Source organism: Chamaea fasciata, unplaced genomic scaffold (assembly GCF_029207755.1).
Source record: "Chamaea fasciata isolate MVZ Bird 193981 ecotype frontalis unplaced genomic scaffold, bChaFas1.0.hap1 SCAF_8, whole genome shotgun sequence".
In the NCBI taxonomy this organism is placed as follows: Eukaryota; Metazoa; Chordata; class Aves; order Passeriformes; family Sylviidae; genus Chamaea; species Chamaea fasciata.
The window spans coordinates 12,711,666-12,738,605 of record NW_027094093.1 but is presented as its reverse complement, the minus strand read 5'-3'; the positions used below and the strand labels follow the sequence as shown (position 1 = coordinate 12,738,605).

The 26,940-nt window shown below is 39.5% G+C and overlaps 1 protein-coding gene across 1 annotated transcript in view; it reads right to left on the bottom strand.

Moving 5' to 3' along the window:
* Nucleotides 1-26,940, bottom strand: part of BMPR2 (bone morphogenetic protein receptor type 2) — a 107,010-nt gene that overhangs the window by 24,497 nt on the left and 55,573 nt on the right. The window contains exons 4-5 of the mRNA XM_066189703.1: nucleotides 1,763-1,873; nucleotides 1,152-1,243 (exon numbers count right to left, since the gene is read on the bottom strand). Coding sequence (XP_066045800.1) covers nucleotides 1,152-1,243; nucleotides 1,763-1,873 — 203 coding nt within the window. The remainder of the gene's footprint in view (nucleotides 1-1,151; nucleotides 1,244-1,762; nucleotides 1,874-26,940) is intronic.

The window sequence follows — 26,940 nt, the reverse complement described above, 5'->3', positions numbered from 1 at the left end:
TTTCTAAAGATAATAAAATTGTCTTACAGGAAAGTTTTCAAAGATAAAGTATCATTTAATGGAGAGACTTTCTGTTTCTCAGTCCTTTTATATCACTGGTTTACAAAGCAGCAGCAAGCCAGTTCAAGGTACAAACCTAGAATGTAATCTACCCACAGAGATATCAAAAGGCAAGAACAGGTTAAAACATCTGTTCTGTAACACCCTGTGACTGGGGGTAAGGTGTCAACTCCTTAGGATACAAGAAGCAGGACAGAAGACACTGCAGCAGATCCCTCTACCAACTTTCAGACTGCATTATCAGTACAGGCACTTTCATCTGGGGCTTTGCACACTTCTACAATGCACATTGGCAGACTCTCGTAAACTCTGTCTCAAGTACTTTCTTGGTGGCAGAAGACACCTGAGGTTCTTTGCCCATCAGTCTGCTGTCACCATTAGAGCAACTCACACGGCATGTCTGCAGTCTGCATCTCTAGGTGGGGTTTCTACTCGGAAAAAGAAGGAAAGTACTCTGCATCTCAGTCGTTCTACTGATTTTTTTTCCTGGCTAAAAGATTTTAAAAATTCCATATGTTCCATCAAGCATACCAACTGGAAGCATAACATTTTGCAGTTTCATGATGATACATCAAACACCAAGCTGAGCAGAAAGTTCTGGTTGGCCTCTAGTTGCCATGGAGCTAGATAGTGCCCCACACTGAGGAATGACTACACATAAATGCACCACTACTGAAATATACTGCCCTCTCTGTAGAACATTATATTTTCCAAGAGTGTTACTAAAGAATTTCATATTCCTACAGTAGGGCACTGTACTAAAAGCAAGCAGTGTCAAGCAAAAAAGACGGATCTTTTGATGCAATGCTGAAATACAGCACACTCTAATTTCCTCCACTACCTCCCAGTGTTTCTTTTTCTGTTCTCAAGGTAAAACACCTTCTAGCTAATACCAAAAATAATACTAACAAAATTAGACAAAATGTACCTGCAGTAACCCCTTTTTAATTTTAATTTCTTCTTGAAACTATGATTTAGTAGAAAACATTACAGGAGCACTGATACATTAATTTCTGTAACAATGCCTGGAACATGACCACAAGCATTATATTGAATAAAAATGAAGATTAATAACTGAGTCGAATATCTACCTCTAACAACTTTAGGTTATCCAGATCCAATGAGGGCTCTGATGCTGCTGCCTCCATCATGTTCATACTGTGCAAACCTTGTTTACGGTCTCCTGGGGAAGAGGGTGAGGAGAAAATCAGCCAGTTTCCTTTCCGGACACGCTCCAAGTGAAAAAAATGCAACTTACCTGGGACTTGGCAGAATTACATATTTTAGGCAAGAATGTAACAAGTAAAAAGGAGTCCTGTAAAACCTTCTCAAAGTCAGCAAAATGAGCAGTGAAGGTGCTGGTAAGCTGCAAACTACAGATACCTGCTACACAACTATTTCAATAATTCAAAGTCACTGGCAGTAACTATAAAGCATGTTCACCACCTCACTTAAGCTGTGCTGAGCAGAGGATTTGTGGAAGAAAAATGGGTCCCAAAATGCCAGTTTAGAGAAGTCATAACTCTCTCCAAACTGTTATGAAAGGAATAGCACCATAAAATGTCAGAGAGGAGAAAGGGGAGCGGCATTATGTACAAGCATATAAGAGGGACTGGAGAGAACAGAAGACCTAAGTATAACTTTAAGCAACAGCCAACTGAACAATTGAAAATGCAAAGTCAAAAAGATCATCAATCCCTACCTGCAAGCATCCTGTATCCAAAGAACAGAGCAGCTATCAGAACAGCCAGTACAGACACAGATGCCAGGGCAATAACGATGGTCTCATCTCGATGAAAAGAATGAGAAGAATCTGAAAGCAAACAAGATGCGGACTCTTAAATTGTAAATTTGAAAGAATCAACACTATAAAACACGTAATTGTTTCAACAACAACGAAAAGAAAAATATCCTCTGGACTGTCAAACATCCCACTACACTCCTTTTCCTCTCAAAATCTAAGGATGGCAAAAGAGTCAATCGGCTCAAAACCAGCTGGGCACACATTCATCGGCAGCTTTTCCCAGTCTTCCCTTGCCCTGCGTAGTGAGAGGCACTGACAGCAGAAAGTGATTCTTCTTTCTATCTGGCAAAGGTCAGCACAGCCATACAGGGCCAAGTTGATGCAGTGCTCATCTGTTATCTGTGCCTTAATCCAGTTTCCTGGTATGAATCAGGTTTGCCACCTTTACAAGGTTCTTTTGTTGTTTTTCCCAGGACAAAAATCTCACGAGCTTGAAAACTGGACTGCAAATACGATGGAAATTGAATGTTTCACACCCAAATTCCTAAAACATACATAAGTCCACTTAAGCAAATATTTCAAAATACTTTGGAGTTTTGATTTGTTTTGCGTCAGTGCTCAGATAATTTTTGGCATAATTCTCTGCTTATTAATACACTAAAGGACAGAAGTATCTCTACAGACTGAAGCAGGAAACCTGAAACAAAAATAGAACACTAAACAAAATTAAATAAAACTAGTTTTATTGAGTCTGTTGTAAAATAGCATTTGACTTTTTGTCAAAATGACTATCTTGCTTTTCTTGGTTATCAGGTTTTATCAGGTTTTTTTGGTTGAGTTTTTAACTTCCCCAGAGAGGAAAAAAGATTTCATGTAAATATTTGTTAACGCCTTGAAATGCTTCTCCATGTCAAACTCCAGTCTTGCTTCTGGCAGGGATATAAAAATCCAGCCACTTAAATACATAAAACTATTAGTGCAGATACTCTTCTGATGTCAGAATCACTGGAATGTGGCGTTACAAGACCTCATTTACTTTGGCTTCAAAACCAAGTTTGGGAACTATGTTTAAACATGTCTTCTATACAGCAAAAAGTACTCCTTAAAAGACTATAATGAGACCTAACTGCGCTAAAACCACAAAATAGAAAATGCACACAAGACTTAAACATTGAATAAACTTTTAGGTGAGACTGAAATACAATTTATACCAGCCTATACTAGCTGAATAAACTGACAAATTCACTTTTCTTGAATTGCATTTAAAAGAAATTCAACATGATTCACTACTTCAAATTCCCAGTATGGACAGACACAAGAGAACCAGAGAAGAAGGAAAAGCAAATTTAAAAGACAACAGCTGTCATTTTTACATAACCATAACGGTAAGAGGAAATAATGAAAAGTTGGTAAAACAGAATGCCAGAGAGAATTTCAGCTGTGACAGAAGTATATGAAAAATCACCTATCAAAACCAACATGCAGCTCATATCTGATACACCCTTCAAAAAAAAGAGAGCTTGCGATAATCACAATACTATCAAATTTAAATTTGTTCTGTCAAAAGAAATAACATCACTAATTGTTTTGGTAAAATAACTTTCACTATGAAAATTTGTTATTGCCATAGAACACTAATGTGGAACATGAGCTGTGACTAACTCATACGTGGAATATGACCTCACTACGAGCTCCTCCATAGTGAGGAGATTAAAAGACACACATTACAATTGTCTTCCAAATTATGAATTTGAAACATAGACATACATATATATTGAAACCCACAACACCATGGAGGAAACTGTTACATCATACAAAGCTATATGAAACATGACACAAGTGTAAGCAGCTGAGTAACTGCTGGCAGAGAAATTGTGGTTTTGACTTTCATATTTTTATGAATGGAATGTACATTTCATTGAGTTATCTTTTAAAATATATATATTAAATGTGGCAGGTTTTGCATCAGTTCAAGACAGTGCCTAGCATGTACTAAGGACTAGCAGGTTTTGAGAGACTGACCCTTTGGTTATAATCCCACCAGTATTTTCCTTGATTGCACAACTAGAGCGCAACCATTTGCTACCTTCCCACTGCCAAATAAGCAGCAATAATTTCCATCATGGTTTGCCAAATGATATCTGATGCCCGAGTTTGATTGTTCTTCTTTAGTTTTCTCTATAATCAAAGGCTTAAGAACACACCTCCATCAGGAGGGCCCTCCTCTACCCCGGAATGGGATCTTGCTGTTCAAGGGCATCCTGAGCAACACGCTCCTCCGCAGCTCTGGCTGCCTTGGCACGCACTCCCCTTAGAAGCCTGCGAATGGTGACATTCTGCAGGCTGAAGAGATACCAGAAAATCTCAAGATAACATTTTGCTCCCATCAGCAGCTGAAAAACATGCAGAGAAAAGGGATTGTTTCTCTCTTCTTCCTTGATGGACCATCCCCTCTAGGGGCTTTTTCTGTTTAGCAGGTAGCTGTGCAGTCACCAGGGAACCTCACAGACCTCCCTTGCCTTCAAGAGGACAGAATGTTTTAATCTTTTTTTTAAGCAGAGTCATTTCATAAGAATTTTAGATTAGCCGATCTTGAAATAAGAATTTTCAATTCTTATAAATATTTAAAAATAGCTCTGTCAACATTCCGACAGTCAAATCAGTCCTACAGTGCAAGTTACTACTGTCAGGGTAATGAGCAACATTTATAAATTTAAGAATAAATAAAATTTCTTAGGAACAGTAAGTGAGCATCTCAATGGAGTGATAACATGCAGCTCAAAACAGCATGAGTGAGTAAAATGTTGTATGTGACAGTCAGTCATTTCCCAGCAAGGACAACTTTACTATCTTTTGTTTGTAAATCTACACTAAAAGGAAACCACAAAAACCCCACAATGACAAAAGGCCCAGACAGCTCCTATCCCTCCCTCCCTCCCTCCCTCCCTCCCTCCCTCCCTCCCTCCCTCCCTCCCTCCCTCCCTCCCTCCCTCCCTCCCTCCCTCCCTCCCTCCCTCCCTCCCTCCCCCCCAAAAGCGTAATTTCTATCAACCCTCTATCTGCTTTGTAAAACACTAACTTTGGATGTTGTCAGATTATCAATCTTTCTTATACAGAACAAAAAGGATATGTCACTTATAACCCAGTTTTAAAACCTTCCAAAACGTAACAGAACTCTTATTAACTCACTGATTTCATTAACCATTCTCTGGATATATTTCATCTTTAGTCTTTTATATCATATTCACCTTTGAATGCCCAGCTGAGAACCACATTGGACCTCTCAAGGCATATGCAGAGGTTCATATTTGCTCTTCTATCTACTTCTAATACAAGTTTTTTATATACCTGTGCACAAGAGTCAGAGTTCTCTTGGTATTATTTGGAGATGCATTTTAAGTAACTCACCAACAGACACATCACTGTAGGTCAATAAATGTAATCACTAACACTTAAGCAAGGCACTTCTAAAATAAGGATGTAAAATGCACATGTACAGAAGTTTCTTCTCATGCTTTCTTCCATGAACTTATGGTCTGGGCCAAAAGAACCATGACTCATAGTGATTAGGACATTCATTATGAAAGCTATGATTTGATATTACATTTTTCTGAACTAAGACTTGGTTGGTCTTCAGCCAACCTCTCTCTCAAATCAGTAGACTCTGCTTTTCAAGTTTATTTGCGAGGACCAGACACGTGCCCTACAGCTTCGGTATTTTTTCATCATGTCCTTGTACAAACTCACTTTAAACAGGCCTAACAATCACTCAACAATCTCATCTGAAATTCAGGAATGATTACAATACTCGGGCATTTAGTGACAAATACCAACTGACTTAAAAACACTGTTTTCAAGTCTCAGACTGGGAATGCTGGTATCTCAGTATTATTCCCAAACCAATGTATTGCATAGAAAAAGCAATACCATAAAGAGCAGAATTAGCTGCAGACTCTAGAAAAGCCAATGATTAAGGAGTTGGCTGCTGAGTTAAATTCTACGTAGAGCAGTACACAGAAGATCTTGTCAGAGCTTCCTCCGATTTATGTTACTGTAACTGAAAGGAAGGTGGGTGAAGGTACTTGTTTCACTGCTATTTGTAAGTGAGGCTTTTATTTCCAACTTCAACTTAGGCTCCCTGATCTACAACAAAATGTGCCACAAGGAAAAATTAAAACCAATGGAAACTGCTGTAAGGCCCAAATAACCTTAAAAGCCAATTTCTTATCCCACTTGAATGGCAAGGGAAGCAGTGCTCACGGGTCTACTGACTACAAGCAGCAGTGCAAGGATGCAACGCGGAAGCCACCCAGCATGTGCACACTTCTGTCTTGAGACATTTTGCCAATAATTCTGATAGTAGTCAGCAGTTTACTCAAGTCTACCAATCCCATCACAAAGAAATATCACAGCAAACAGTGTAAATATTTTTTTTTAAGAAAGAAAAAGAAACAAAGCACAACTCATTTAAACAGAAGGACAGCCTCCTTCCGGCTGGGGAGCAGCTGGTAACCAGCAAGTCATCATTCCCAGAAGCATTCTGACCTCATCATCAATAAAGGGCTTGTTTTCAGCTTCCAAAAACCTGAGTACAACAGCTCCTGTGTATGGAGAAGGTACACACAAATAATTGGGAATGTATTTCAGTGCAAACCGTGAAGAGGAATGATTCTAGTATTGAGTTAGAAGTGAGTCATCCGGCTGAACCCAGCCCTGCACTTGGGACACGCCCTGCAGGCCACTTCTACCACATCAGGCATTTCTCTCCCTTTTCTCAGGCATTTCTGCCATAACAGTTTCCGAGCACTTATACAATATCATCGATGAATTGAAGGGTTTGGATTAAGCTTCCATACTGCCCCACACGGAAGTTGTCAAACTGCTGCTTTCCTAACCTTGCCCAGGAATGACAGAATGAAGAATACTGCCAGCACTAATGGCATCAGGAAGAAGAATGTTTTTTCTTCAAAGTAACTTTTCCACTAGAAACATAAGCTCGCAATATTAATTAATGCAAAAGTATTCCTATCTGCACCTATGCTTGAAAAAACATTTTATTTCTCTCTAATTTAACTTTCAAAAATTAAAGCCTATTTTTTAGGCTTCCTGTTTCCATACTTCAAAATCAGCATTTATCCTGTGACCAAAGAATGTTGTGATAAATCAGAGAAAACTGAGACAAAGCCAGGTAACAACAGCCAATGACAAATGAGTCTGTAAACACACAGAACTCCTTCCCGGGAGCCAGAAAGGGGATGCACCATTCTTCCATCTTTTTTTTTCCTTCTGCAAACACTGTAAGGCCTGCAGACAGGAGGCTGCTCTGGATATAGCACCAATTAACCCAGCACTGCATCAATTCAAACACCCTTGTCTGTGCTCTTGGAGGTAAAATATGCCAGCCTGGATGATGAACTGTGAGGAACAAAGGCAGAGTTCTTGTATTTCCTACTTCACCATTCAACTCATTGCTCCCCCAATACTATTACTGAAATGAGAGGGTATGAAGCAAATGGAATGGGAAATGAGGAGAAGGAAGGATAGTCTCCTCCCCATGGCAGCTGAAAGCTGTCCAGAAAACTTCTCGCTATCCCTACACCACAATGGCCAGTGAGCTCCCTGGGCCACCAGAGGGGTCACTATTATGATGAGACATCTTAAGACAGCCGTGAGAAAAAGCACAAAGTGTTAACCAAGTTGAAAAACTAGGAATCCCAAGGGGGAAAATTTGCTTGGGTAATTAAAGGCTGTATCCCAACACAAACACACAAAAGGATATGGCCTTGAAACTGTGCAAGCAATGACATTGTTTCCTTCTAATATTTGAAGATGAAAACTTGGGCTTTGGAATGTTGTTTCAATGCTATATATTTACATGGTGGTGATCATATAATAAAGGACATTTGCACATAAATTTCCACCAGATATCTATATCGCTGTTAAAGCTTTTCATTCCATTTTCAGAAATCTGCCTGCTCTTCATGTAAATGACTCACAGCTGTGTATCTGCCATACAGTAGTAAATAATTCTAGAAAATATATGTGTGTGTTTAAGTTTAGAGAAGCATTGTATAAAAACATTTGAGACAAACATACAATTATTCTATATGATCAAAATCAGTCTTAAAAGTGATTACCTATGTTCCCACAGAATTTCTGGTAGCTATGTATCAAAAGCCAAGTGATCTTAAAGTTGATCGGTAAAATATTAACATTTATTAATTTGCCATATCACACATAAGTGGCAACATTAGTCTTGAACAAATAAGGAAAACACCATCCTTTAACCTTCACAGCACAACAGTAACATCTGATTCTTCAAAACAACTACAGCTGTATGGACTCTGATCAAAGTCGGTAAAGTTACACAGGGATCCAAAAGACCTGCCCATACAGATCACTTTAAAAAGAAGCAGTCTTCACGCCACCCTACAACTATTTCTTTGATGTGATAGATTCAATATGTTCATAGCCAATCTGGTGCAGAAGTTGCTCTTCCATGAAGGAATCTCAGTGATACCGAGGATGAGATCAGACGGGAGAGGGAAAGCCTTCAGTTCTGTCACCAATGCAGCGGGAGATGGAAGGCTGCAGCGTGGGGGCAATGTGGCCTTCAGCTGCAGATAACTGCAAATATGCTCTGCAGATCAGAAAGAGGCCTTTCAAGTGTATTTAATTCAACTTGCTTTTAAAGTCACATTTCTTTTCACAGTAGCCCTGCACAATTTTCACGACAGTGATAAGATCTCAGTCCTTTGAAAAAAACACACAATTAGCAATCTTTTTCAAGGGCCCACAGACCTCAGTTGTAATCTGTTTATCTGTTTTGTCTACAAAAGGTTGTATCAAACACGTCCTTGGAACTTTCCACAACTAGTAAAATATGCATCCCTTACTGCATTCTAGCAGCGCATGCCAACCAAACCAAAAAACCTCATAAGGTCTTTTTTTCCTCTCCTCCTTTCTGGACAGTAATCAACATTTCTTTCCGACCAAGTGACTGCTTCATTCCTGATCCACTGTCCTGCAGCAAGAGTACAGTCTTCATCATTAGAGCAAATGAAAAGAAAGCCTCTGATATAAACACTATGCCAGAACAACCCAAACTATTTTGTGTAAATCCTAAATTCATTCAGTGCAGGGAACAAAACACGTAAGGAAAAAAAAAAAAAAACTAGAGTATTTTAACAAAAAAATCTGTTAGTAGCCTTTTAGATTCCATGGACATAGGTCAGATTCTCATATAATGGAAACAAAAATCCCATCTACACCGATTTAATTTAAAGCATTTAAACCTACATTTTTAGTTAAGTTGGAGCAACAAGGTTGGAATACCTTTAAATTATGGTCTGCAGACATCTACAATGAACTCCAGCAGGAGCTGTTCCAAATTTTCTATTAAATCTATGTATAGTTGAGAATGATGAAAGAGAAAAAAAGCATTTCCTAACAACTTCTGCTACTGACCTAAGCCTTCATAGGTGCATGTTTTAAGACAACTAGTACCCTAATTCTGTTTTATGAACCCATGTATAAGAGGAAAGGTTGTGTCTTTCTGCAAGCATTTGACAAGTTATTAATAAAATTAGGATCTGCATCCAAATTCTGTAGTAGGACTACAAAATGTTACCAACATGACCATCTTCAACACCTAAACCAAAGTTAAGGTAAGGAACCACTGTCTCAACATAAAATTTTTGGAGGCACTTGAAGGCACAACGAAGTTAGCAAGATAACTACTATGGAAGAGAACAGAGCATGGTGCACAAGCAGATGGAAAATACAATGGGAAATGTATTTTTTGTGGGAGATGGTGCAACATTCTTTAACAGAATAACCCTGCCAATCCGTAACCCTAAGGCAGTTTTCTTTCATAACTGAAAATGGATGTTTTCCCTGGACTTGACAGCAAGTCTCTGGTTTCCAGTCTATTGGCTTAGATGAAACAGATAATTTGCACTTGCTTCCAATCATTCCAGTGTTTGAAGAAAAGATTTAAACAGTCACCAATATGTTTCCACTTTGCACTCAGCATAATATTTGACTGATTTTAACTTATTATACACATTTTTATAAACTCATTGTCATACGGTGCCCTTTATGACACATCTTTTCATATTTTGCCCCACATCAGGAGAGCTAAAATTTTAATGCACTTTCCACATAATCACAACACTGTATGGAACCTGGACTGTCAGAAAGCACCAGTCTCTCATGGGATTTGCAGTAACATCAAAACCTGGCACTCATGCATCACAGATCCCATCTGCCTCCTCAATGAATGCCTCAAAACATCATATAGCTTGGACTGTAAAATTTATTTCCCATAATGTACTCTAGAGGAATCATGCTACAGCTAGAAGTCAGCCATCCGTGATGGCAGAGTTTCAATGGGTAGATCTCTCTTCAAAAATCCGCTGCTGGAAAATGCAATTTGGATTTGAGCTTTGTCTCCAAAAGGAGGACTCCCTTGCTATCCCTGCAGCCAGGCAGTCCCAGAGATAGAATCCCTTCAACAGAACTGCCCCTCCTGTGTCCTCCTCTGGTGTACTGGTTGCCACCAAGCACCCAATCTGGAGCCAGGCTGGGGCGTTCAGATTGGTCTTTTTTGTTAATTTTGAATGCTGAAGGTTGCAGTGATACATGAAACTCAAAAATGAAGCATGAGTGGTAATGTCTTTGGCAGGAGAGTCGGTTATGAAATCCCTAAGAGCTCTGTCTTTGATGACTAGATACAGAGAGGTGAATTAGCAGCTTGTCACATGTGTGCAGAAGAAATTAATGAGTTCATAAAAACCCAACAAAACTTCTCTTTCTGCCTTTTCTTCTGGGAGTTCAGGCATCTTCAGTATAATTTTTATACTACTGAATAGAACCTTAGAATCACGATGTATGTAAAATAAATAGCAATCCTAACAAGAAACTAAATTCGGGTTATTCTTTCTCAAGTTCCCTATATATTTGATTACTAGAGAGGTAAAAGAAGTATCTTGCTTCTATAGTCAAACTGGTTTTGAGTACAGCTCAACCTTATCTTCAAGCTAAATGGAAAGCTAATTTGAGCACTTAATATACTGGGGACATCTTCCATATTGAAATAAAAGTCAGAAAAATACTTTTTAATAAAAAAGCTGAAAACAACATTTACATTATCCCCTTACATTCATCTTGGACCAACAGGACTTCCTGCTTATCAAACCAAACTGTAACACCAGCTTTAACATAATGGCACACTTCCAGCCTCTGTAATGCACTGGATCAAAAACTACATGTGCTGCAATGGAAAAAAAATGAGTGCTTCAGAAAGCCTCTTTAAAGATATTTGAAGTTATTTTAATTCCAACAGGCTCAATAGCTACATATTCCATGTCTGCAATGTTCCCAGGCACTAAAAATAGAGCCCCAAAAATTACATCAAAACACTGAAATGCCTGTTTTAATACGGTGAGCTAACAACCAACCCCTCAGGTCCTTCAGAAAAGGCAGCTCTGATCCCATGTGCTGTATTTTTCATGTCTTCAAGAGTGCTGGAGCCCAGGAATGCTGTCTACCAGTCAGTCACACTCCCCTTGTTCCCGTTGCCAGCCATTTCCTCGGTGGGAAGGCGAGGCAAGCCCGAGTGTGGGATGTGTGGGCCTGTCCCAGCAGGCTCCTGCCGGGCACACCTGAAGGAGTGGTGGTGCCTCAGGTCACAGCCACGGCACAGAGCTGCTCCTGCGTGGGCAGGAACACACAGCACTCATGTCCTGCCAGGAGAGCTGCACACCTCTCACTGACTTTCAGGAATAGGTTCTTTTTCTTGTGAACCTTAGCAACAGGCAATGAAGAATGAACTGATTTAAATGTCATGGTTGTACTGGGTGTTTATTCCAAAACATTTCCCTAAGCATGCAATGAAATCTGAATTACAGCACAATTTTGGGCAGCCAACCTGTTTCAAGTAGAAGCCCAAGATCAATACAAACAGGGTAAGAATGAGTTCAGACGAATCCTTTCATTCTACGTTTGGTTTATGTCCTAGCATTTCAGATGTAATACCCTAAATCAGCTTAATATTGTAATCCTCAAGCGTAGCAAGTACTTTAGTACTAAAACTTAACTTCCCCTACTCTCTTTAATTCAAGAACGTATTTCTATACTTCTAGTACAACTCTGCATAGCATAACTTCTTGTACATAACAGGTTTGGTGATTTTAAATTTGAAGGCCTATACCACAGAGTTGTGAGTTAAACCTGCCTGATATTTTAGAAACATTCACCATTAGTAAAAGATTGTGTTTGTCTGGCTAATGCAAATGTAGACAATGCCTGCAGTATTCCAAAAGGTACACATCTGCTCTAGGTCTTGCTATCATGGTTTAGAAGGAGAGAGTAACATGAATGTACGTGTCCCATTTTCCCATTAATCTTCCCTACTCTCTTATTTTCCCCAGTCGTCTTCTTTACATGGTCATACAACTTCTCACTTTAGCATATGCTTTTTCTAGGACTTCAAAAATATTTTAGAACTCTTCCGTAATTTTAAGATGAAAATAATCATTGCCTTTCTCTATGCTCTAATATCGTACTGGTTGTTCTTACCAGGTATTTCCCAGATGAAACGGGTATTAGGGGGAACTGAGCGATGAAGCAGAAAGTTGGGACCAGACGGAATTCCCCCTCCTATCTCGCTCCAGGGTGCCTGAGGAATGCAGTGAACAGCATCTCCCCTTCTCATCCGCAGGACTGTCGGCAGTCTCATTCAGTCTGCATCAATGTCTCAGAGTGTCACTCCTGTTCCTCACTTGGCCCATCCAGCACAGGCCACCACTGAGGACACTGCTCGCCTGTGTCCATGGCAGTGAGTGGACAGGGCGGCAGAGCAGCTGAACCTCTCCTGGCTCCTGCGGAAAGCCGCCTCTCCTTCCCAGCTGAGAGGCCTTAGCAAGGGCTAGTTCCCTCTACTGCCCTTGCTTAAATGGAGAGTCAGATGGTTTCCAGGCAGGAAGAATCTCTCTCTCAAAGATACTTCACCGATAGGAGCTGCAGCTATCTGGGGACATCCTCAGGCAGAAAGAAAAAAAGGACAGAACAGGCTGTGGGAACCTGACAAGGCCTGTGAGGAGGAGAGGCAGTGGCAGGGCCAGTGCTCGGCTGGGCAGGAGCTGACACGGTGAGAGCCCAGGGAGGAGAGAGGCTTCAACCTCCCAAGGACCCCAGCAAAATCAATAGTCACCTGTGACACACAGCTTCTGTTTCCAAGGCACCAGCTGGAGTGACCTTCTTCAAACAGAACACTGCATCTTGTATGAGGGCACACAAGTGCACGTTAGGTATGTGTAAATGCATTTTCCTTTCCCAAAGGAAAGAAAAAATTTCCAGAACTTGAAATATAAAACAAAGAGAAACTTAGATTGTGTTTCTGGCTCTCACACAGAATAGCCTGATCTTAGGTAGGTTACTTTGCTTCTTAGTGCTTTATGTTAGCTAGTTATATAATGGGAAAAACAGTACCTCCCCTAACTTCAAAGGTTATTCTGATTACTTTAAAATAGCACGAAGATGAAAAAGGCAATAATGATAAATAGTAATCCTTAGTTTGCACTTAGGCAAAATCCCTGTACAGATCTAAGTACTTGATTTCAGATGAAATACAGACATCGTTTGATGTTCAGCTCTTGCAGCACAAGTGCCAGCTCAGGCATCCCTTGCCTCCTACTCCCAGGTGCTGCTCCAGCCCAGCGGTGCCCGACAGCTGTGCTGCACAACCACGGCTGTGCTGAGCTGGGAGCGGGCTGCGGAAGCCAACGGGGAGACCATGGGAGGGGAGGAAGGACCATATCTAAGGCAACATCCTTGCCAAAATAAATACACATCAATCAAGTACAAAGGCTGGCATCAAAGCTATCAATTCATGTTACAGCTGACTTCACTTGTATAACATGTTCTGTCTGCCCTACAGTAACAAACTTGTTTCAAACCAGGAATAAATATTTCAACACAAATCTGAATAGGTCATGAGGAGACATTTCATAATCCTATGGAAATTACTTGCAAATGATGTTGGAATCTGCATGATTACTAGATGAATTTCACAGACTAAATACAACCTACATATTGAATGATATGGCTTCCATAACTCTTCTACTTTAAACATATTTTCCATGTAATAAAAACTTCCTTAAATCAATCCCTGAACTGGTCACAGCCCTGGGTATTGGTTTCAGCTGTTTTCATAATGCTGTACAATTAAACTGTAAGTCTAAAACTGGTACCTTCACAAGACACTTATTTGCACAGATACTGTAGCAATTAGAATGGAAAAAGGAGCCTTTAAAAAAAATGAATATAAAGAAGTCTTCTGTCAATCTAATTTTCCCAAATCCTGACCGTACCACAAAATCCTATTAAATGAAAGGCAAAAACCTCAAGTCCCATTAAGCAAGTAGAAATCTTTTTTAGCAAAACAAAACAAAAAAAAAAAAAAAAAAAAAACAAGACTTAACTTGAGATGGACTCCTTTCTGACAGGTGTTCCTGCTTTAACACATCACAAAATATATGCAGTCACAGGCAAGGTTTTCAAACGGTTCTTTTGGTTTCCAAATGGTCATCATCAAAGCATTTCCACACTTAACTGAAGACACTTTTAACACATCCTTGTTTAGTCACTCAAAATTTAAGATACCCTGTTGTATTTCTCTGGGGAATGGATTTTCCCCCCAGGACCCCTAATGCCTGTAACCATATGGTTTGACCTTTCCTTCCTTTCTTGACCTAACTGGCTGAGTGCCAGCCATCCTCCCAGAGTGGGAGACTAGATAAGACCCCTGTACTTCCTTGTTCTTCCTCTTGCCCCTGGAACACTTTGAGACTAAACGCCTTGGAATAATCCTGGCGTAAGAGCCTCTTTTGGAATCTGTTGTCCTGTCCCTCTGAGATATCCCTCCAAAGCCTCTCAAGAGCTAGCCCCGGGGTCTGTGGGGGGATATTTACAATACCCTCAATCGCATATTTAGGAATATGCAACTCTATAAGCTTCATCAAAGTGAAAACGCATAATCAGGACAAAAATGAGGATTTATGATTGCAAATTGACTTCATGCTTTCAGCCTTAACTATGGCTTCGTAGTTGGGGTTTTTTTCCTTGTTATTTTTCCTTTTTTCCTTGCTTATTCCTTGTAACAACTCACAGGTAATCACACCAGTTAGGCCTCTGAGCAGATATTGTCCTACCACTGTTTTAGACAAGAGTTCCGGTTCCCAATCTATCCTTTAAAAAAGGAAATCGAAGTGTTCCATGAGCTCCATGATGCTTACACAACACACTTTCTAATTTTCTTTCTAAACTGCCATTTCCTGAAAGGTTCCAACACCTACAAAGGTCTGTCAGGAGCCCAGTTCACTACAAAAATATATGAAGTTGTCAAGTATTTGACCACACTTCTACCAAACAATCAAAACATAGCTCCATTACAGGTGTAAGCTGACAGCATTTGCCAAGAACATATTTCCTTCTCAGAAAAACCTGCACCTACCTGGTAAATGTTTTATTCCATAACCACCTAGAAAAAGCGGAAAAGCCTGCCTTCCAATCTCATTTCAACAGCTCTATCATAACACAGGCTGGCATTGTGCCAAGAGCACTCTTGGGAATAAGACATAACCCTTTACAACAATTACAAAGACATTAAGGCAGTGGAAGAAATTCATGTCATGCTTCTGGCATTAGATGTGCTAGGCTACTCATCGAATTCAGCTTAAGCACGACATATGCCCAAAAGGTGATAATTTCAATTCTTACACAGGTAGAAAAAACTAGAAAAAGCTCTAAATTTCCCTGCTTATGTCCACCTACAAACTCACTCAAACTCACATGTAAGTGTGCAGGCATAAAATGAACATGTCCTTGATGAACATTTAGGTGACACATGACCACAGCAATACTTAGTGCTGTGTCCCCTTATACAACAGGAAACTTCTGTTCCACAGCGATTATGGCACAGTGACCACACAGCCAGAGTCTGTTTAAATGCAGGACAGTGCTCACCTCCACTCCCTGCTCTGAGTCGTCTACTAGAGATAATAATATTACACACCAGCTCAGAGTAGGATCAAGCTCAGCAGAGTTGGGAAAACCTGTTCAGACTGATATCTTTAGTACCTTATTTCACTTGGTCTATTCTGGAATATCTAGTGAAATCAAAGATTCACAATTTATGAGTTTTCCCTCCATTAGCAATATTTAATTATTATTTGTCTTCATCACAGGTATCTAACACTACAAGACTATTATGAAGATTTCCCCCCCACAAAAGAGCTTGATGTTTTCAGTTTTAATTGAAATAATAAAAACAAAACTACACACACACAAAAAAAGCATGCCTACCCAAAAAAACCCCAAGTGATCTTCCTGAAAATAACATTTAACTATAGAAAAAAAGGAAAAGTAATGTCAGTGCACCTGAGCTATACACTGAAATCTCAAATTAGTTCCAAACCCTTTCCTTGATGCACTCCCTCCCACTGCCCTTACTCACTAACTATTCTCTTAGTGCCAGACAGAAGTCTCCTGTTTAGCCCTCCACAGCTGGGCAGGGGCAGCCTACACCTCTCCTGGCTCTGTCTCCTGTGCCAGCCCGGGCAGTGCTGGCAGGGCCTGGGGACAGCAGCGCCTGGCACAGCACTCACAGGTGTGTGATGCTCCTGGGCTGCAGCCTGGACTGACTTCACCCACACACAGTTCCAGTTTGCTCCAGAGATGCTGGGAAGGGCTGTGCAGCTGGGAGTGTCTCACAGAGGGATGAGCAGCGCTCTGCCCACCCAAACCCACGGTGGGGGGCATGGCCCAGCCTCAGCTGCAGGTAACAAGTGCAGGATTGGTCTGCTGACAGTGCTGATAAAGGCAGAGAAACTCATGTTACTCTTCAGACTCATTAAAAAAACTTCTCAAAAAACCAGTTAAAATATTTTCTAGATGTTCATCTGTCACTGATGTCTCTGGCTTTCCAAGCCTTAATTGGCAGTAAGTTCTCACCAAGTTCTCTCTGCTTTCCCACAGCTCTGTGGAACAGCAGTGTCTGGACCTGCATCCAAAGGAAGAACACTGCTCAGTGCAACTCACCGTGGCTCAGCATCATCCATTTTGTCTTAGTCACTGCAATTATATCCTCAGAGAACAGAAATGGAGAAAAACAGAACCACAGTTTGAATATAACCAATTTGTATTTGCTGCAGCTTGAATGTCTACCCTGTCAGGAGTTCATGTTGGTGTGAATGTGAGTTTTCCTCCATGCTTGGGGGTTATTTTGTCTGGTTTTTCTATTGGGGAGGAGGGGGTGAATTTGGGTTTTGCTTCTTTTTGAAGTTTTTGTGTGTGCATCATTTTGGTTTTAGTTTTTTTAAAGAGTAAACCCCCCAGGTCAAAAGAATACATAAATAAAAACTGTGCTTCTGTTTTATAACACTAGTACTAATTTATTGGGGTTTAAAGTTCTATTTCTACATGCATCACTACTTTTAGAGCAGGTTAACACTTTAATAACAGAACTACAACCAAGCAAAAATGACCGCTGTTGCTCCATATAGTTGGTTCAGCCCTATAGAGCACATTTCAGCAATGTATTCCTTCAGACAGACACATCCAGTTTGTGAACAAATTGACAGACAGGGCACTGAACCACAACTCGAAGATAAAAAGAAATATTGTTATTTGGCACAGGGGGAAAAAAAAATCACTTTCACTGCCACAGCTCCAACACCTGTATTTCCCCTTCTAGCATCATGAAAGTGAGAAGTGTTTTCACACAGGATGCAAGGATACTTTACACCCTTGCTCAGACTATATATAGTTTTAAGTCAATATGAATGTCTGAACCAAGGAAATTTTTGCTAATCTCAGAAAATACCGACAATCTTAATACTTATTTACAATCTGCAAGCAGATTCTAAATGAGTGTCATGACACCAGTCTGAGGGAAGGCAAAAATCCAGGCCAAAGTCAAAAGCTCTAGAATATCATTCACAGGTACTCCAGACACTTTAAGGAAATAATAATGCCAAGAAACATCTATGCAGTATTTTGTAGGCTCAGTCTTTCAAATAAATACATAAAACTGTAGTGATTAAACATTTGAGTCCACCTCACTGGAATCTTCAAAGGAATTTAAAAGAACTGGATCACAAACTCCTACCTCACTGCAACTTGATATTAATGTCTTAGAAAAAGAAGTCCTTCTGCGGATCTCTCAGAAAATTACAAATCTATCTTTCTACTTCAAAATAAGAGGAAAAAAGCTAAAGCACATTTTTTTTTAAAAAAAAGCTAAGGTAATAGAAAATCTTCACACTTCCCCCTTTCAGTACATTCCTTGCCCTTCCTAACTTCTTCCCCCTAGACATAACTGTACAGCAAATGTTTTTCCATCAATTGATTCTGCACGGAAGTACACTGCACAAATAAACTGAAATAGGATGAAACTCAGTAAAAGTTATATTTTAAGGCTGATTAATATATTGATTTCTTTCAAATTAAGAAGTGTGTTACAGAATAAAACATCTTAGTATCCCAAAAAGAAAACACCAATAAATAAACCAGGACTTCTGAGAAAGAAATGTACGGATTGTCCAAACAAATCTGATGTTTGTTTTTTCAAAAGATCAACACCTATTCTGATATTGAAAACATGGAAGCTAAAAAACAACAAGAGAAGTCTGAGGGCTTCTAACAGCTGAGATGAAAAATCAGATCGCCTACCAGAAAATACAGTCCTAATGAGAATTGCAACAAGGGAAAAAAGGTCTCTGTCACACACAAAAATAGACACAACACTTGGTGTACCAATTCTAATGCTCATGTATTAGTGTCCATAGCAACACCTCACCATTAATTTTATTTATTAAATACAAACCAGCAAAAATAATAATAGTGAATGGTATACATCAACAACAGCTAATTCAACACATAAGGAAGAAACGTTCCCAAACCAAAATACCAGGATAAAATAAAAAGGCACAAAGCAATACTCAGTATGGGTATATAAAAGTAGTTATGGATTGAGTAGTTATGGACAGCAACAACAGGAGTTATTCCATCTTGAGAATTACAGCTTTGAAAAAACCTGCAGGTGGTGTACATTTGGGGTAACATGAGCAGGAGCACACCGATGCGATGCTTCCTGGGTTGTACTGGCTCCCTTGGATGCTCTATGAACTCTGCTTTTCAAGCACGTGTGTTCTGCTAGCCAGAAAGCCAAAAGATCACCTCAGGCAACTTCAAAACAACCCTGACATTTCAGTTTTTCAGAAATAATGGAGATATCTATAGCCAGGATGACGTATGTCAGGAGCTAGATGCCCAGTTATGAAACTTCACATTCAGAATTCCAGAGCTAGTCACAAGTTCACAATCCAAACACTTGAGGCACTTAGTTGAATTTGCCATTCACTCTTTTAGTAAGAAGGACATGAGCCTTTCCTTGTAAGGAAAACTAATTTAAAATACTGATCCCCAATATCCATCCACATGCAAAGATTTTGTCTGATATGATGAAAGGATGAAGTGAAAGAGACAATCCATAGCTTCCATCCAGTATAGCTCCTAACCCTTTTTATACTCCTGACAGAAGATGCTCCACCAGCACAGTTGTGGAAGCAATCGAATCACACAAAGAAGAGTCACTTAGTGCATATATAAAAAGATAAGCACAGACAGTCTCAGGTTCAGGCTTTGGCTGCAGCACCTGCAAGCCAGACCCCAGCCGGCACAGTGCTGCCTGCAGCCTCTGCTCCCTGGTTTGGGGGCAATGCTGCCATCTCCACTCACAGCCTGCTCTGCACCAGCCTCTGCTCTACGGGAGCCACCTGGCAGCTAACCTACAGAATTCCATCTCTTGTGTCTAAAAGTAATTCAAGTGTCCTTAGAAACGACATCACAGTGTTAAAACCCAAATGCTTTATTTACCTAGAGCTCCAAGGATTGTACTGGATTGATGAGCATTTTACCTCCAGATAGCATCCTCTCTGAATGCTACACTGAATGCTATACCATAAGGAAAGGAGCCAGAAATCAATGTTAAGTAATGTATTGGATTTTCTGGACCACATTATTTTTCAAATAAAGAAAAAAAGTTATCAAAAACTGATCAATAAGAAAACATAATTCATGACCAGCTTTGAAGGGCCAACATATTTTAAGTGTCTGATTGGACTTTCAGTCTGCTCTGAGGCATTGTGCTGAGCTATAGCTGCAACTCAGATAAGACTGCAAAGCAGCTGGGCTAACAGGCTATTCTAAGAGTAAGTCAAATGCCAAGAACCTAAAGCTTTCTTTATGCATGGTACCAACCTCAAAATCATGATAGGGATTTTGATGATTTTTGTCAGTAAACTTGCACATAGGACAGAAACAAGAGAGGCTTACTGAAAATGTCTAATTAAGGAGCAAGAAAAAGACATGAAAGGTTTTCCATGATCTAAACACTGTTCTACACAGATGAGCCTAATAGCACTGAACAGCAAACAGCCCAGTATTTATAAGTGATCTTCTGTTTTGCACTTAACAGCTCCAGTCTCAAGTCTGCCTCTTACTATGCCAGCAGTGTGAGGACAAAGACTATTACTGTGCTGGGCATAGGGTAGGAATTTATTAGTAGTAGCTGGCAGCACCTAGCAGTGCTTTATAACCAAACTTCACAGAGCTCTTGCACCTTTTAATCTTAACTCCATTCATTGCAAAATTGCTCAAGAAAACCAGAGCAGAGCCATGCTAAAAATCCTGAGGAACACTCTGTGGGTAACACGGCAGGACAAAGGGGGTTACGGGAAACAGTGTTCTCAGCAAGCCCAGCAGCTCCAGGCTGCCCAGGGAGACACAACTGCAGCCTTTTGAAGCTAATGCCCTCTGTCAGGAGCTGGAGCCGCCGAGCAGCCTGTGCACAGCCATTTCTGCCATTCCAGCTCACTGCAAGGAGCCTTTAGCATGACAAGACAGGGAAAGCAGGAGATCAACATCACCAATGCGAAAATAAACATTTGAAAAAGCACAGGGACATAGACAAGCAGAACGACCACAAAACATAAACAGTGTTTCCATTTTGCTTGGCAGTGACTTCAATGTACACTATCTTGACTAATTCAGTCAGTATACTTTGTTGAGCAGAGTTACCTAAACAAAATTCACAAGTCTTTAAAGGAGAAATGCTTCCACAGAGGTGTGGTCTTAACTCCCACTGGAATGTTAAAATTGACAGCACCCAGCCTTAAAATATTTGAGGAACAGTTACTGAAGCCGATCACTGTCAGAAAGCCCGTCGATCTATAATGTCACCCAAAAGTGCAGTGGTAAGTCAATCTGCCTTCCAGAGAGCTCCTACCCATTTCTCAAATTATCTGTACTAAGTAGCAGTGCATGGTTTGTTTAGAATAATGATGATATTGCATACGTGTATTACACTGCATATTGCAGCATGTGAATAAAGACATAAAAAGTATAGCCCCCTTGTCTATTCTCCACTTTGCTTTGAGATGAGGCAAAACAATTCCTTATCTGCTACCTTTATTATTTACAGTCCAGTTTTCCACCAATACATTCTGAAAGACTATCACTCTTAGGAGCCTTATCTACCTTTACCTTGTGTCTATAAGGCATTCACAATAAAGCCCCAATACACACTGTCACAAAAGATATCAGCTAATGATGACATTGAATGTATTATCCAACAACATAAAAGTCTGACAGTACTTAGCATTCCCAGTAAATGGAAACAGTATCTTTACTATATTTGTATTACCCAAAGATATTTGCAGATCTTTAAACTCTTAGAAGTGCATAAAACATAAGCAAGTAATTTCCAGCTGAGATGCAAATTAGTGCCTCAGGAACTGCACATGATACAAGACTGAGAATCACTTATTTACAGATACTGGTTAACTTAAAATGCACATTTTCACTGTTACTGAAAGTGGCAAAACCAGTGATTACATTACAAAAAAATCTGTGTTTCCTTTCTTAATGTTAGATCTTAAATGTGAATAAGATAGTTGCTGTGGAGTACTAGAAACAAGCAGGCTACTTCAAGGATGACAAAGATGCAGACCAGACAATTGTATCAAAAAAATAAGCTAAAAGTTATGCTCACACGTACTTGAGGAATTGCAATCTCAAAGGACACAAGAAAAATACGTTTAGCCCCCCCCAATAAAGTGCAAATATACCTCTAGCACTTCATTAACACACTTAGTGCAATGTCAAGTTAGAGAAAAAACCCACCTTGCATACACAAAAAGCCCTTTTTAGATTCCAGCATATTTTAAAGAGAACTTTTTGAAGATCCTTGCTCTTGACCCTCCAGGTCACAATGCACTAATAATTCCTGCATTACCTTTCCTACCAAGTGTGTTCCAACAGGAGTCTGACAAATCAATAAGGAATGTACACGTAAAAGAAAAAAAAAAAAAAGAAAAAAAAAAAGAGGGTTTGGGTTTTGAGTTATCGGTGTTTTTGTAAAAAAAATTATTTGAAATGCTTCTGCTTTTTCAAACAAACATGTTTACTCTTTTAACATGGTTTTCAGCATTTTGTGGGTTTGGTGCATAGCAGAAATTTAAAAATATTTCCAAAACATTTCAATGTCAGTGCAAGTAAAACACTTCAATTTCATCTTTCTGATTAAATGTTTCTGTAAGAGGAAAAAATTTACACATACAGTTTTCTGCCTAAGGAGGTTCTGCCTTCCCAGCTAACATTTCATATGCAAGACTCCAATTTCACATCAAAGCTTTACTTTTAAATTCAGTAAAGATTTAAATTTAATCTCAGGAGACTATGATGTCTTAGAAGTTAAAACAGTAAGTCTGCTACCAACAATCTTTAAGAGATTCTGCTTTTGATAGATTCAGATTTAATGGGAAACTGAAGTTACTCGACAAGCATTACTAGTTATCTTGAGAGACTTGCAAAGCGTTCCACCGGTTCTACAGAAGTTAAGGCTTTCACTTGAATTTCTAAATAACCTTCTATTGCAATTGCTTTAATACTGTGCCTCCTGCAATAACTTTCACTTCTACCCTTTCTCCCCTACACCAATCCACAACACCATCACTTTTCCCTCAGTTGCAATGACACAAGACATAGCCTTAATTAGCACACGTTTCGGAAATCTTATCACTAAGCATTTGTAGCAATGTGTACCCAGTGTCACAGCCCCCTCCGCAGTTAATTAACTTCCTGTAACCAAATAAACAGCAATAAACGCCCCACTAGGCACTAAATTTCAGACAGAAAGGCAACTGAACGTTCAGGAAAATATATTTTTGTCAACAGCTGGCTAAAAATCCAAATATTTCACAATGAAGCCAAGTATAGTAAAGAATTGTTTTTTAAAAGGCCTATATTTCATTTCCCCCCCCTCTATCAGCTGCTCCACATACAATCTCTTTTAAAAGAGACATGTACTAAGAAATCTCCATTCACCTGTATCTCCTTCAGCAGTTCAGCAACTTCACTTTCTACAGTGTCCGAAAGCAACTTCCTCAGAGGCACAGTGTTGTCCTCTTGCATCAAATGCTTAGCTGTCTCAAAGCAAACTTCTTTTTTTAGGAGATATTAAGGTCCTTAATTACTGTCTTAGTATTTCCCCCCCGCCTTATAGCATGGCGAAGGTACATTAATGACACAGAATGCCTCATCCCTTCACTGAAGCTGCCTGACTGACTCCCAGTCATTTCAAGGGTACAAGTTTTAATCCTCGTGCAGACCACTCCCACCTCCATCTTTAAAAACCTGAGACCTGCCACCTTGCAAAGGTTTGTAACTTACATCTAACAAAAAGAATAATGCACGCGAAGGAAAAAGCTTATTTACAGAGTGGTTTTTAGATCAGGCAGATCAGAAATTGAAGACCAGCTTAAACATCAGCTACAAACATAGCTGATCAGGTGCTGCAACCCAGCTGAAGTAAACGCATTTCAATTATAAACTAATATCAGATGCTGTTCTCCAGAAAAAGCAGTTCAAGACAACTGAGAGTGAGCGGGGTTACAGCTTTCCAAAATTAGCCTGACATGATCTAATTCAGCTTCAGTGGGAGTTAGATCGGGCCATGTGCCCACAGCTACATGAGTCTAACTGCTGCCTCTCAAAAACAATAGTTAAATGGAAACTGTCTCATTACTACCATAATTAACCTGTCCCAGCCACATACATTAGTAATTACTTCTTTTTCTTTAATGGTAGCTTTTGTCAAAGTTTCCACACAATTCCATGAGCATTCAAGTCAGACTTTTACATACCTATTTTATAGACATAGCAAGAAGGCTGGCAAAGAGAGGCAAGGATATTACACTGGAAAGATAAGCCTGTTATCACTGTTTCAGAGTGAAGAATAACTTCCTTGTCTGTGTGAGGTGGTCTCTTTCTATCCACAACTCAGGTGTTCTTATTCAAGAGGTTTCCTAAATCCTCTAAAAATTGCAGCCACCATTTGTTGTTATGAGATGAAAATCCCGTATAATTTTCAACTGCATGTACCAGTAACTGCTCAACTTTTGCTGCCAGGGATTTTTTCCATATATCACACAAATACATCACCTGTCATAGAAAAATACATTCTTAACACTCAGTAGCTGCTACATTAATTTATTTGCAGCACCAGGAAGCAGCCTTGAGGGAAAAAAATAATTAAAAATTGCTTTTTCATTTTGATGTTATTTTAACATGAATGTTTCATTACAGCACTATATCTATGACCAACAAGGGAGATCATTTAAGTCTTTAGCTACATAATTTCTATTTAACTGGCTATTATGAATGATTGAGAAACTAATGAATTTGTCTTCAAAACAGTCTCAGAATTTAGGAAGCATTCTGTAGTCATAACAAGCAGATATTTAGCAAGTCGAATTAAGTATTTGACAAAGCCAACAGAATAAACACATCTCAAAACACTGACCCAGGAAGCCATAGTTGGCCCCTTTTAGATAGGGTTAAGGGGTATATGAGTATACTGAAGTATACTCATATAGTAGCTGAAGTTATGATAGAATATTTTTGGTCTATTTTTTGTGAACATATAAGGTGGAGGAACAGTGAATCTATCCATGAGTTATTTATCACAGAAGATGAAAGCCTATCTTTCCCCAAAAGGGCAAGTTAGAGGATGAGTGGTTGTTTCTGAACTTCTGCGTTTGAGTAGCTTCAAACTCCACAGCCAAATCTAGAAATCAGAAATAAACACCATTCTCCAACCACTACTTCTCCTGGCATCAGGAAACAGCTATCTTAATCTCTGCCTTTTTAATACCTCCAGACTGTGGGTTCTAGACTCTCACCCATCCTACAGTGTTTGCAAAATTCTAGCTAGAGGGATTACCAACCAACAGCTACTCAAATCTGCCTGGATTATCTTTTCAGATAGAAGAGATGAGTATTATGACTACTCAGATGTATGATTGCTTTAAATTACCAGCTGCACATTAAGAAACAGTAAGGATTAGACTTCAGGCTTCAAAGAACCTGTTTGTCCTCAATCTCATTATTCATTTTTATAAAAATTTCGTTACAAGACAGGTTGGAGTTGGATTACATGTATTTATACCCTAATCAAACATAAATTAAAAAAAAAAAAAACAACAACTTGTTCTGTTCTGCACAGATACAGTTGAGAGATAAGTGTTTTGACATCCTAAAAACAACTTTGACATTATCTTACATATTACACTTAATTTTTCTAATTGCTATATGTTATGACAATGATAATTCGATATATCTAACATGTGTTAAGATCTTAACTTTATTTTGTCTTCTTGAATCATTTATATCTAGCTGGATCTTTCAACACACCACTGTTAAGTATCATAGAAAAATTGCAACCAAAAGATTGTATAAAGAAATCATTATATTCCTCCACTATTTTTCTGGGTGGATTTAGCCCAAGGGCCAAACATTATTCTGCTGTTTCCACAGATCCTTCATATAGCTGCAGTGAAACATCTTTAAAAGAGCAACTACAATTTTACTTAAAAATGAAGTTTTAAATTGATTTGGGTCATCAGCAAGGTCTTCAGGTTCCATTAGTTTTTAAACTACAGCTGAATTTCTACTTGTCATTCCAGGAACTTTTTATTCTGTATGATTTTACTGGAAAGGAGAAAAAAAAAAACATTTACAAATACTTCATTAATGGTTGGCTGAATGCAGGCTTCATATAATTTTATACCAGTCACCACCACTTCGAAATTTCCAGGGTCCTAAGTACAGTTCTAGGAGGTCTCTTACCTTACTTTGGGCCATTCAAGAACTATTTATCAAAAATATAGATGAAAAATAGTACTTGTACAGTTCACAGGCTATAGTGAAATAACCTCCTGCAGAAGATTTCCCATGTGACTGTGACTTGTTCAATTTAATAATCTAAAAGGTATGGTAACACAGATTGCCACAGCCTGTGCAGCTAACCTTGCTAATGTCCTTATAGCTTCTGTCAACTATAACAGAAAGGCTGGAAGAGTGCCCAAGAAAGGTATCCAGTAGCTAATACAAAGCTTCCCAAAAACACTCTGAAAACTCAACCTTGCCAAAGCAAGAATTCTGTACTTAACGTGCCAAAATATAATCTTCCAGCACTAAAATGGGCTCTGGAAGGATCTGAAAGACCATGAACACTCCACCACTTGGAGTAACACTGCACGGGTCCGTGTGCTGCAGCCTCCCTGCTTTTTCACCCCTCCAGCTTTCTCAAGTATCCTGTACCTCCACAGTGCTACCAGAGTGCTGGATGTGAACAGCCAGGAGCAGCCCCAGCTCTGCTGGATGCAGCAAGGATAGAGCTTTACAAATAAAACACCAGAGTGGCAAACGAGGCCATCCTTGCTGCTGGGATGGCCCAGCTCCATCTCTTAACCCAGTCAAAGCAGACAGACAACTGCGCTACGAAGCAACCCACTTTGCTTGTGCTTATGCCCAAAGCCAAATTTGCCTATTATGAAAATGGAAGGTGACACAACAACACAAAACAGTTTGAGTCAGTACAAACGCATGCTGCAGCACTCAATTACAGCTGGGTGTATTAAGGCCTGGGTTACAGATTTAATTCTCGTCCCCCTTAGCAAGTCAAGATAGATCTTTCGGTATCAAAAATTCCATCTAAAATTATTTGAAGA